A 12,356-nucleotide genomic window follows, 5' to 3' on the forward strand; every position below is an offset into this window, starting at 1 on the left:
GGTGGCCCGAGGGGCGAGCAGGGCGCGGGGGGGGTCTCCATGGCTCCCCCCAGCCCGGTCAGCGAGCGGGGCTTGCTTTCACCTTCCGGCCTCCCTCCCCCTGCCTCTTCCCTCCCGCCTTCGTCCCCCCCCCCCCCGGGCTCCCCTGCCCCCCCCGGTGCCCACCTGGGTATACCCCCCCCCCCCCCCCGCCTCCGTGGGCTGTGAGTGCCCCTGTCCTGGACCCTCCCACGCAGAGGAGGGGCAGGTCTCTCTGCTTCACTTCTCATCCAACCCGGAGACTCCCCGCTTTGCCTTCTCCTGCCCCGTCATCTACCACCCGTGGACGCCTGTTAAGCCCCCTCACGTCTCCTCCTTCGATTCTAATGTACAGAAGCAGGTGCAAAATCGCCGTTCTCGGGAGCGTTTTCTCAGTCTGTTGAGATTCTGCTTCCCGGCAACTGCCTTCAGTCTGGCTCAAATAAACTCTCAAGAGACTTTTTCCGAGGCCGCACCTTGAGTCATCGACGGCGGAACTGACAAAAAGGTGAGAAGTCTCAAAGTAGCTTCATTGAAAGATTTCTGTTAAAGGACCCCAACACTCAAAAAGGGGAGCAGTACCTAAGACGAGAGAGTAGACGAGAGTAGGACAGACCTGAGCCCTGCCTCCCCACCCTCCCCACCGCGGAGGGGCGGCCCAGCTGGCCCTGAACAGCTGTCTCAGGGCCCAGGTGGTGTCACGCCCTGTGGACCCAACCGCCAGCCTGCTCCTGGAAGGTGACTCTTCCAGAGAACTGTGGGGGTTCGAAAGGCCCCCAGATGTGCCTCTGTAGTAATGCAGATTGCTGCACAGAGAGACGCCCGCCCCTCCCTTAACGGCCAGGAAGAACTTGTTAGGGCCCTTACTAAGGGGTCACCCTTAGACCCACCTGCAGGGCGGGACCCCCTGCTGTTTCCCAAACACCTGCTCTCCTCCCACTGACAGGCCCTTTGAAGCCCCTAAGGGGCCTCCCCTGCCCCCGGCTCAGGATGGCGGTCTCTTTCCCTGGTGTCTCGGGACCTCTCGTGCACGGGGGGCCCAACTCTCATGTGTGCGGGGTCCCCTACGTGTGGGTGTATCAAATATGCTCATTTCAAACATTTTCTGGCTTTATGTGATGCCCCCCACCCTTCTACATAAATACTCATTTTCACACCTAAGTCTGATTTTTGTAAATTGTATTAGCTTTTTATCCTCACCTGAGAACATGCTTATTGACTTTAGAGAGGAGGAGGGAGGGGGAGAGAGAAACACCGAGCGGTTGCCTCCCGTACGCACCCCAAAGGGGGATTGAACACCCAATCCAGGCATGTGTCCTGACTGGGAGTCGAACCTGCAACCTGCTGGTTTATGGGACGACACTCCAGCCAACTGAGCTGCCACACCAGCCAGGCCAAAATTGTATAATTTTTCTTAACAAGGGCCCCCCAGGGCTTTGGGCAAAACCAGAGGCCTCCCTGCCTGCCTGGGCCCGGGCCCAGGGCCTCAGCCGAGGGGAGCCAAGTCCTGTCAGACATGCCTCCCGGCAGCGACGGTTGGCCCCAGTGCTTCGGTTCTCCTGGGACTGCCAGCAGCTTCAGCGGCAGGAATGTGAACCTGGGTGCGTGTGGGGCCGTGTTCGAGGAGGAGGGTCAGGCCAGCGACCGAGGTGCCACGTCTCGGGACCATGGTCGGCTGCTGGGCCCCCTGTGGCCCCCAGGCCAGGACCTTCAGGTTCCTCGGCCACGCCGCTGCCCCGCCTGCTGCTGTGTTTGGATCCATGGCGCCCCTTGCCCTGTGACATCTTCGAGGGACTTGGCGAAGGGCCGAGTCCCAGCTGCTGCCCTCTGCCCTGCCCTCACCCTGCGGCCGTGTGCCCTGCTGGCCGCTGCTCACCCACAGGTGCAAGAATGCCCTCCAGGTGTCAGCCTGACAGCTTTGCTGTGGCCCGGCCACCTCGCTCCCCACGTCATCCCTGCCCCCGGGGCCACGGCGCATTAATCATTGACACGGATGACCCGTGGCCCTGAGTTCACTGACCCCCACAGGGCTAGAAGGGGCAGGGGCTCCCCGAGGCCCCCAGGCCTGGCCCCGGAGTCCAGCCCCCTCTTGCCTCTTTCTGGCCTGGGTGGTGCCCTTGTCCCTGGACGCAGAAAGGTCAACTCTACGTCCCTGAAGACTGAGTGTCAGATACACCTCCGAGCAGGCCCGAGGGCCGTCTCTGGTGTCCCTCAGGGTCAGGGGTCAGACAGCTCTGGCACCTGGGCTCCCAGGCCTCTGCTCTTCCTGGGGCAGCAGGGGCCTGGCCTCGGGCCTCTTCCTCCGTCCCTCCCTGGGGCCGAACCCCGGGGCCACCTTCCTGCAGTGGGGAGGGCCTGTCAGTGGGGTCCGCTCACAGGAAGGTCTGGTGCTGAGGGGCCGGCTCCTCCTGGAAGCAGAGCCCTCCCTCCTCTAGGAGGGGGGAGGTGCTGCCGGACCGCAGTGGACTAGGCGCCCACTCGCCATGCCCGAGGCCGGGAGCACTACCTCCTCCGAGACCCCAGTGCTCAGGGGACCAGTGTCCCCTCCACCCGAAGGCTGGCCACTGTGAGCCCAAGGGCGAGGCCCCTGCTGACCAGGGTCACGCTGGCCTCTGGGAGGCCCCTGCTGACCCCAGTGGCTTGAGCAGACCTCCAGGGGCCTGAAGACTGTCCCATGGGCCGGCTTTCTGGGTCGCCTTCTGGACCTGCGGCCTTCGTGCTTCTCAGGGAAAGGCAGCACCACAGGGCCACTGCCATGAGCACTCGGGGCCCAGGGACAGGAGCACACTGGGGACACAGCGGGGACACACCAAGGTGTGGTGGGAGCCGGGCCAGAGCCCCCCGTCTCCTGTCTCCCGGGCCCTCAGGGACGCTGTGCTGAGCCCAGTGGCTTTGCAGGTGGGCCATGACGAGCTGGAGGGGCCGACAGGGTGGACAGGGCCCCGGATGGAGTGGGCAGGCCAGCCGGTGCAGGCGCACCTCTCCTCTCCCCGCCCCAGCCCTGCTCCCCTGCTGGGGACGACTGTCAGGTGCACGTGGCCCTGCAGCCCCACAGCAGGCTGCCCCCGTGACTGTGACTGGCTCCATTTTGCCATGCAGGTGCCGTTTACGGTCATCCCCTCCTCCCTGCCTGGGCCACACTGAGTGACCAGCAGGCCCCATTGGTACAGTGCCCCTCAGGCCCCCCCAGCATTCACCCGCTGGCGAGCTGTCCAGATCAGAGCCTCAAAAGACACAGCAGCAGATGGCAGGCTCCTGGCAGGCCCAGCGCAGCCGCCGGTGGGGATGTGGGCATCCGGTCCCCAGGGTCCGAGCCCAGCCAGGATGGGGCTCCACTAAGCTCCAAGCCCTGGGGCCCAACACACAGTGCTGCCCCAGGGACATCTGTGAGCTGCCCCGGGGGCGGGAGATGGAGGGGCAGGGGCTGGGCCCAGAGCAGCCGCTTCAGTGGAAAGGAGTTGAGTTTGCGGGGGAGCAGGAAGGGGCAGAAAGGGGTCCTTGCGGTGGCAAAGGAGAAGTCCTCTCTTAGAGCCACACGGGGCAGGCGCTGAGCTGGGTCTGAGGGTCTGAGGGGCGGGGGCTGGCGCTGGGAAGGGGAGCGGGGGCGTCCAGTGGGCGGGCGCCCCAGGGCAGCAGAAGGAGCCAGGGAGGAAGAAGGTGTCAGAGAAGGACCAGCGCCCGTGGGAAGCGGGCCTCCGGAGGGGCAGTTAGTTCGCGGTCACCGGAAGAGGGGCTCAGACTGTGTGTGGACCCAGCTGGGGAGGTGCCTACAGGCTCCCTCTGACCTGGGGGCGCTGAGGCGTTCTGGAAGCTCCCCCCACTCCTGCGGGCCCCAGGCCCCAAACCAGGTCCCTCCCTGGAGGCGGCACCCCGCCCAGTCCCCGACCCCCACACAGAGCAGTCACCCCTTGCTGGCTCCTGACAGGCCAGTGCCCCAAAGGCAGACAAGACTAAGCGCCACAACTCCCCAAAGCCACCTGCACGGGAACGGGGACGTGGCCCCAGAGGGGTCACAGCCGTCGGGGCCGAGCCTGGCGCTAGGAACAGGCAGTGGGTGGTGGGTCACATCACAGCCACCCTGTGGTCCTTGTGAGGGGCTGGTGACCCCCAAACGCTGCCCCCGTGTTGGTCCGGGGCGGGTGCAGGGGGTGGGGCGCCGGCCCCAACTCCCTGGGTTCTCAGTGCCGGCCCCAGGGCTCGCAGCCCCACAGGACGTGCCCTGCTCTCCGGGGACAGCCGCCTGTCCCCGGCCCGAGTGCTCCAGGAGTGGCTGGTGGCCTCAGGGAGGCTGGACGGCGAGAGGGCCACGCGGCCCAGGCGGGGGGCCGACTCACCACCCCGCTGGCTCCGCATTCCGATGGTGCCGCCCGTGTAGATGGCCAGGAGCCGCCGCTCCGGCCCCTCCGCACGCGCCATGCCGGGCCAGGGGACCACGGGGACCAAAGAAGGCTGCGGGCGCTGGGAGGGGTGCGGGGACCCAGGGGAGGGCCGAGGGCAGCCAGCGTGGGCGGGGCCTGCCTGTGGGGCGGGGCTGCGGAGGCACCTGCCATGGGGAGGGGGACACACAAAGGGGTGGGGGCGGGGCCTGAGCCTCCGGTGGTCTGTGGCGCCCGACAGGTGTCGGAGGGTCCCAAACGAGGGCGTCAGGACTGCGTGCCTCACCGACCCTGGTGCCGGGCCCCCCACGCGGCGTGGGCCGCCCTCGGCGCTCAGGTGCCCGCCAGACGCCGGCCTCCCCGCAGAGCCAGCGCTGTTGCCCGGCCTCGGTGTCCTTGGGGTGGCCGAGGGTGGGCAGAGGCCCCAGGCGGCCCCTTGCGCCCCGTTCGGCAGGGCCCAGACCTGCAGGGCAAGAGCCCATGAAGAAAGCCCCGGCACAGGCTCAATGTGGACGGACCCTGACCCTGCGTCCCTGTCTGGGGGCCAGGCCCCAAGGCCACAGTGGGGCCCCAGGGGGGCCGCGTGGGGCCCACGACGTGCTCTGGAGACTAACATCACATATAGAAAGGGCCGCTCTTCGTCTGGCTTTGACTCATGCAAGCGACTTTGGCACTGGCAATATGGCAAGGCTTTTCTGCTCCTAGGAGAACTGCGTCTGTCCCGTGTGGGGCGGGGGCCTGTGCTAGCCTCCCGGGCCACGGCAACGAGGTCGCAGACCGGCTGCTTACCCAACAGTCCCCGTCCTCAGGCAGGACACCCGAGGTCCGGTGCAGGCAGGCCCGCTCCTCCTGAGTCCTCTCCCCTTGGGGTCCCCACAGGACACCTTCCTTCTGCACGGGACCCCCGTGTCTGGCTGAATTGTCTTCCAAGGTCACCACCAGGCCGCATTCAGACTCACTCCCATGAACCTCATCTCCAAGCCCAGTGTCATCCGAGTACTGGGGCCAGGGCTGCAACACGTGACCTTGGGGGCCATAACTCAGCCCTCCCACCCCGTCAGCCTGTCTGTGTGCTTAGCCACTGTCCGCCTCTGCAGCCTGTGTCTGTCCCCACCCCCCAGCTTCTCCCTGAGGGCCCCAGTGTGGGCCTGGCCCCTGGCCACCATCCCCCTTTGGGAGCCATCCCCAAATACCCCACTGGGGGCCTGCAGCTGGCGGACTCCTATGCCTAGAAGAGGCCCCGCCCACTTCACTGGGTTTCCGCCGTCAAACTGGGAGAGCAGGGGGTTGGTTTGGCGTCTCCAGAGGGCCGTCTCCAGAGGGCCGCTTCGGGCTCCACTCTGAATGCATCTGTTTGCAGCCGGCCGTGCCCAGGGCTCCCACACCAGACTTGGTGACGATTTACTGGATGTGGCACCAGGAGCGCAGGCAATACAAACAGAAGTAGACAACTGGGATGTCAAACTTTTATTTATTTAAGATTTTACTTATTTTTAGAGAGGGGACTGGAAGGAGAAAGAGGGAGAGAAACATCAATGTGTGGTTGCCTCTTGTGCGCCCCCACCACGGACCTGGCCTGCAACCTAGGCATGTGCCCTGACTGGGAATTGAACCAGCAACTCTGGTTTGCGGCCCATGCTCAATCCACTGAGCTATGCCAGCCAGGCAAACCTTTAAATTTTGTGCATCCAGGGACACAGCAAAGTGAAAAGAACACTTAAAATGTTTAAGATGGTAAACTCTGTGTTTTCCTGCAATAGGCAAGATGGACGAGGAAAAATGTTCACAGAACAGGTATGCCAAGGACCTGCACCCTGAGTGAACAAAGACCTCCCACAACTGTACATGACGCGGGAGGCTGCAGTGCCCTCTGCCGGCGATGCCGGGCATTACACCCCCGGGGACGTAGCGGAGACTGCAGGCTCAGTGTGACCTGGGACCGCACAGGGTGGGCTGGGGGTACAGGGGCAAGGCTCCAAATCTATCAGGGAGCGCGCCTCCAGTCACTTTGGAAGATGAGCTCATTTCCTATTAAGTTGCACCACCCCCTGCTGGGGGACGCAGAAATCCCGCCTCTCGGGTGCAGACTAGTGGAAACCGTGCGCCCGACAGAGGGCACGTGTGAAGCCCTTCAGCAGGAGGGCGGAGAGGGCACGAAGAAACCCGGGCGTGCAGCGAGAGCAGCCGGCGGGAAGGGGAACGTGCTGCCGGACCCGTTCCCGTGAGCCTGTGCGGCAGCCCGCACGAGCCAGTTGGGCACCGGACCGGGAAGCGGGCACCGGTGGGAACTGCCGCACCCACGGACGCGGGCCGACGGAGGCGGCAGCGAGGCGTGGGTGCGCCGGGATCCACCGAGCTGCGATGCGGGCTCGTGCGTCACCTAGACCTCACGCAACCTGAGAAGGGGGGAAGAACCCCCAACTTATTAGAGCTGCACGAAAAAGGCGGGGACCCAGGAAGACCTGCTGACGTCTCTCAGTTTCACATTAAACTGAAAGCCGCTCTGGAATAAACTGCCAACCAGCAACATGCAAACACGTAACGATTCTCCAGACTGCTTATTGAAGTGCTTCTACAGAGATCTAAGTTCTGCTGTCAAAATTTCTCAGTATTTCCAACTCCACCCCCCGAGTATAAAGTTGGGGACTTCACCCTACAATCGGTGGTTTGCAAACTGCAGGAGCAAACTGGGTTTCGCCCCGGAGGCGAACCCTGCAGTTCCGAGGGACGCCCGCTAGGTGGCGGTGTGCCCCCGCCAGCGACATCTCCCAGCGGACCAGGAATGCGGTGCTCCCTGCACTTGCACTGTCTCCGGAAACCAGAGCAAGAGGGGCTCGTCCTGGAAGACTCAAGCAGGAAGACCTCGCGTAAGAGATACTCTGCAGTTCTAACTCCAGGCCTGCAAAAGCACATCCTCCAGGACCCCTCTAAAGAACGCCCACTGCCTTTCCACCCGGTGCCGCTTGTTTGTAAGGACACTTTTCTGTTTCACATAAGCAGACCCTCCCCAGTGACTGTTCCGTGACAACTTCTCCGACACGAGGCAAGTACAAAGCACAACCCGGGGCACACTGGGCCCCTCTGCACCCGTCGTCTGCACGGGCGCACCACACTCGGACCCTGCGCTGGCGTCTGGGTCCTCACTTGCCCTCGGGACTGGGACGGCGTCTTCTGTGAGTGGGCAGCAGAGGGGCACCTTCACGGTGGAGCGCGGGTGGCCTGGAAACCGCCACGCTTCCTTCATGCGGAAGCCTTGGCCCTCAGGGAGCCAAGCCAGCGGTCAAGCTGCCCTGAGCTCAAACACACAATCGGAGACATTTCCAACTGCCTGAGACCCTTCTCCGGACTTTTAATGCTCCTTCTGCAACCTAGCAGTCAACTGAGTGGGCATTCTTTTACTTTTTAAAAAGTATACACTGTATCAGCCCTGGCTGGTGGTCTCAGTGGACTGAGCGTCAGCCTCTGAACCACAGGGTCGCTGGTTTGATTCCCAGTCAGGGCACATGCCTGGGTTTCAGGCCAGGTCCCCAGTAGGGGGTGTGCCAGAGGCAACCACACATTGATGTTTCTCTCCCTCTCTCCCTGCCTTCCCCTCTAAAATAAATTTAAAAAATATTTTTAAAAATAAAAGTTTATACTATACCAAACAGCAACTGTTTTTCGCCACCTGTAACACAGACCAAAAACAAAAGCAGCTTGACAAAGGGAATTTCTCTCCCACATACAAGCAGTCCGTCTGGTGGCATGCAGTCCGGGGATGGTGGGCTGGTGGGGTCGCACTGTGGTTGAAAGGACCCAAATTCCACCATTGTGCATGGGTGACTCCCACCATTACACCCTCTCCAAGCTGAAGATGGCTGCAGAAGCTCCAGCCATCACGTCTGTGTTCCAGGGAAGTGGCTGTAAAGATGCCTAGAAGGGCCCGCCCCACGTCCCCACCCAGGTGACAGAGGTTGCTATGGGGAGCGTGTCCTCCCCCACATCTCTCTGTGCTCTGCGTCCCCTCCGGAAGGGCACAAACACATGCAGTTTGTATGCTGCAGGGGCAGGGGTGGTCAATGACTTTAAATGACAGTGGGCACATTTCCACGTATTCCTGCTCCCAGCTGCCCTGCCTTCAGAAAGCCCCTGCTCCTCCCTCACAGGGCTGCCCTGTTCCCCAGCGACGTGCGACCCCCTGGGCGGGCAGGGCCGCCCCTCGCACTGCCTCACAGGGGCAGCAGTCCTCACTCAGCACAGCTGGTGTGGGGGCTGCTCTCAGTGCTCCCACAGGTTGTTGGTTCTGCCCCCGAGGAAGCTGAAGCACTCGGGATTTTACCCACAGCAGAGCATGTCCTCCCTCCCCCTCCCCCTCAACGAAAGGCTGGCCCTTCCTGAGTTCCTAGTCCCTTCCCTGCAGGACAAGCTGGGACATCTCGTGTGCCTTGGCCACGAGAACGTGTTTTTTCCCAGCCCCTGGCCACACTGGTCTGCTTGGTTTCATCACTACTCTTCCTTGGGGAAGGGCTCCGTGGGGTGGCTGTCCAGCCTTCATCACCTGTGTTGCAAGCATTTCTGACCCACCTGGCGTGGTTGTGGCGCCTCCTGCCGATGCACAGTCACCTACGTTCGTGTCTGCTCGCACAGCCTGCTCCCAGTCCACGTGAGTGGGCCAACGGCCACAGACCCCCAGCCGTGGGCACTCACCCGCCGCACACATTCACGGCGGGTGTTTTCACCCAGTTCCAGAAAGACGCCTCCCAGGGGCCCTAGGTGGGATGCGGCCCCACACCCTCCCTTGGAAATGCCTGTCACCACACAGAATGTCTCCGGGGTCCCTGCGGCCACACTAGAGAACAGTGGTGGCTTTGTATCTCTGGCTCGTACCCAGGAGCCCTGTCAAAGCCCGGCAGGTGGGCACAGGGGTGGGGCACTGACCCCACACACGCAGCCTCACACCTGCATGTGATTTTTATGCCCCCAAGTTGACCCTCAGTCTCTGAGCCAAGGGGCGCCAAGACCCCACTCCCCGTGGGAGCCAGAACCCCTGCGTCCTCAGGCTGCGCATGGCAGTGCGCACAGTCGGGCCTCGGCAACCGCAGACTTCCAACCACGGTGGAGAACAGGTGCCAGTGTTCACGAGAGACCTGCACATCTGCAGCCTGTGCAGGTCCCACCTGTGCTGCTCAGGGTCCACTGCGCCCCATCCCAGCAGAAGGTCCCTGAGGCTGTGCAGATGAGGGCACAGTGGCCGGCAGGCCCACTCCCGAGGCTGGCCCTCAGCGGGCGTCAGGGGGCTCCTCATGCCGGAACTGTTCACGCAGATAGTATGGTTCACGCTGAGCCGGGGCCCCGAACGCCAGCCAATGGGCCTGCTGTGTGGGTCACAGGGTGGCCCCCTGGCAGAGTGGCCCTGCCCCTCAACCCTCCCTGCACTGACGGGGCCATGCGCCGCTGGCCACACTCCATCCCTGNGCCGTGCAGATGAGGACACAGTGGCCGGCAGGCCCCCTCCCGAGGCTGGCCCTCAGCGGGCGTCAGGGGGCTCCTCATGCCGGAACTGTTCACGCAGATAGTATGGTTCACGCTGAGCCGGGGCCCCGAACGCCAGCCAATGGGCCTGCTGTGTGGGTCACAGGGTGGCCCCCTGGCAGAGTGGCCCTGCCCCTCAACCCTCCCTGCACTGACGGGGCCATGCGCCGCTGGCCACACTCCATCCCTGCGGTGGGGGCCCTGGGCAGCATGGAGGCCGGAGCGGTCTCGGGGACCCAGAGCCCGTGTGCTGCACGGGCTTCCTCACCGGCTCAGCCCTCCCATCGCCGTGGCTCCGTGTCCGCTCTCCTGACAGGAGCTTTGAAGAGAGGGCCCTGCTCCTCCATCAGGCCTGCAGGTCTGGGCTTTTGGGTGAACACACTTCAGCCTCCGGACTGAACACGGTCAGAAGCAGGAACTTACCCTCTTACTGCTCTCATTGTCTAATGCTTTTATTATCTCAACAGGCATCCAGGTTGCCAGGTAACCCTTCTGGTTTCCAAACTGCGGACTAAGAATTTTAACAAGTAAAAACCTCAAGCGTACAAAACTAAACTTAGTTTGACCAAAACCAGGCTCCTTCCCTCACGAGGAGAGAACTGGAGAAGCCCAGACAGAGCTGTGCCCACGTGGCAGGTGGGTGGCGGGCGAGGTCTCCGAGACAGAGTGGCACACGGTGCCCTGGCCAGGGGCACCCCGGCAAGCTGGAGGCAGGTGTGGCTCTTGGCTCAGCACAGCGACCTTCTGTCCTGGAACAGACCCAGCCTGCCAGCCCCCCACCAAAGAAAGCCCTGTGCCCAGCCCCCGCCAGAGTGCCAGGCGCTGCGGATGCGGAAGGTGGGCGGGGACTGGGCACAGGCCGGACTCCGCAGGCGGGGCCCCAGTGGCGCTAGGGGCTGAGCAGGACAGGCCTGTGCAGCTGGTAGAGTGTGGTGTTCTTCCCTCGGCCGCCCTCACGCTCCGCCGGCTCCACGACCAGCTTCGGGTCCACCTAGGGGACAGAAAGGCACGTCGGGCGTGGCGCTGGGACACAGAGAGTTGGGTGCACACAGAGTTGGGTGCTCCTGTCCCACACTGTCTGCAGGGCGCCTCTCTGCCCTCCCAGCACTTGACTCTCAGATCTGACCTGGTGGTCTCTGTGCTCACTGGACGCCCCTGCAACCCCTGCTCCGCAGGCCCCATGCCCCTCGCCGTGGGCGGGGCCATGGCTCCGTGACCGGCTCGCAGCTTGCGGGTTTTCTAGCACACCAGCCTCCAAACACAATCCTGCTCTTAGCTTCAAACAGCAGAGCCTGCAGGACAGGGGGCTGGCTCTGCCCTGCAGCCACCCTGCAGGTCTGTCACCATGAAGCTGGCCCCAGGACGGGTCCCCAGGGTGCCAAGGAGAGCTGGCCCTGGGCAGAGTGTGGGCACGCCACCTCTCAGGCAGCCTGCCACCCCAGGCTGGGAGGACATGCACACTGAGCAGCGGAAGGAGGAGGGACCCCACCAGCAGCTTCATTTTCGAGAACGTCCCGGCTCCAGAATTAAAGCATAAGAGCCCCACCATCACCCCCCCTTTCCCGGAAGCCACAGCTCATTCAGCTTTCTGGCCTCGCAGGGCAGGGGCGCAATGGCACCCAAGAAGGGCCCGGGCCCAGGCCACACTGCTGTGGGCTGAACCGTGCCCTGAGGTGCACATGCCGAGGCTCCAGCCCCGACCTGAGGTGCTGCCAGGACGGGGGCCAGGGCCTGACAAGGTTGCGAGGGGCCCGGTGACAGGGTGGCCCCGTGACAGGGTGCGTACCCTCACAAGAGGAGAAGATGGGGGCTTCTTCTCCTCGCCACACAGCAGGGCGGTGGCCCTCTACCCGCCAGGCGCAGGGTCAGCGCCAGAACACAACCGCGCCGGCCCCCAGACTGCCGCTATGTGAGCCGCCCTGCGGACAGAGTGTGCTCCTGGCTGCCCCTCAGGCTGCAAGGACAGAGAAGCGGGCCAGACGCCCCGCCTGCTGCGCCTAGTCCCACAGGGCTGGCATGACACGGGCGCACTGTCTGCAACAGCCTGCCCGGTCCGTGCACCCGCGCCAACGGCAGGGCTGCCCTCGCCTCCCACCCCTCCACACCCTCTGCCGCCTGCTGCTCACTCACCTGGTCCCACTCGTACGGCCTCTCGTGCCACCTGGGGACAATCTTCTCTCTCGGCTTCAACCGACAGAACAAACTACAATTTCAAGGAAGAGAATTAAGCCATCCCAGTGACAGGTCAGTGACTAAGAACGCCACTGGGGTCCTTCTGGAAACGGACCCCTTGCTGCCCCCCGCCCCCAGCCACAGTCCGCTCAGCCAGAGAGCACTTCCTCCCATACCCACCGCACATGGACGCTGTGGGGGAGGGTGCATGTCCCCCTCAGCCGCCTGGGGCCCCCCCCCAGCCCTGTGCTGGCACTGATGGGCCCAGGACGGTCCACC

General features: G+C 63.7%; 1 protein-coding gene across 1 annotated transcript in view; it reads right to left on the reverse strand.

Moving 5' to 3' along the window:
- Window positions 1-10,645: 10,645 nt before the first annotated feature.
- TDRD9 (tudor domain containing 9) overlaps window positions 10,646-12,356 on the reverse strand; it is a 53,949-nt gene continuing 52,238 nt past the window's right edge. The window contains exons 35-36 of the mRNA XM_037049918.1: window positions 12,036-12,108; window positions 10,646-10,896 (exon numbers count right to left, since the gene is read on the reverse strand). Coding sequence (XP_036905813.1) covers window positions 10,795-10,896; window positions 12,036-12,108 — 175 coding nt within the window. The 3' untranslated portion in view covers window positions 10,646-10,794. The remainder of the gene's footprint in view (window positions 10,897-12,035; window positions 12,109-12,356) is intronic.

Source organism: Sturnira hondurensis, unplaced genomic scaffold, assembly GCF_014824575.4.
Source record: "Sturnira hondurensis isolate 20B ecotype Veracruz unplaced genomic scaffold, ASM1482457v3 Scaffold0000780, whole genome shotgun sequence".
In the NCBI taxonomy this organism is placed as follows: Eukaryota; Metazoa; Chordata; class Mammalia; order Chiroptera; family Phyllostomidae; genus Sturnira; species Sturnira hondurensis.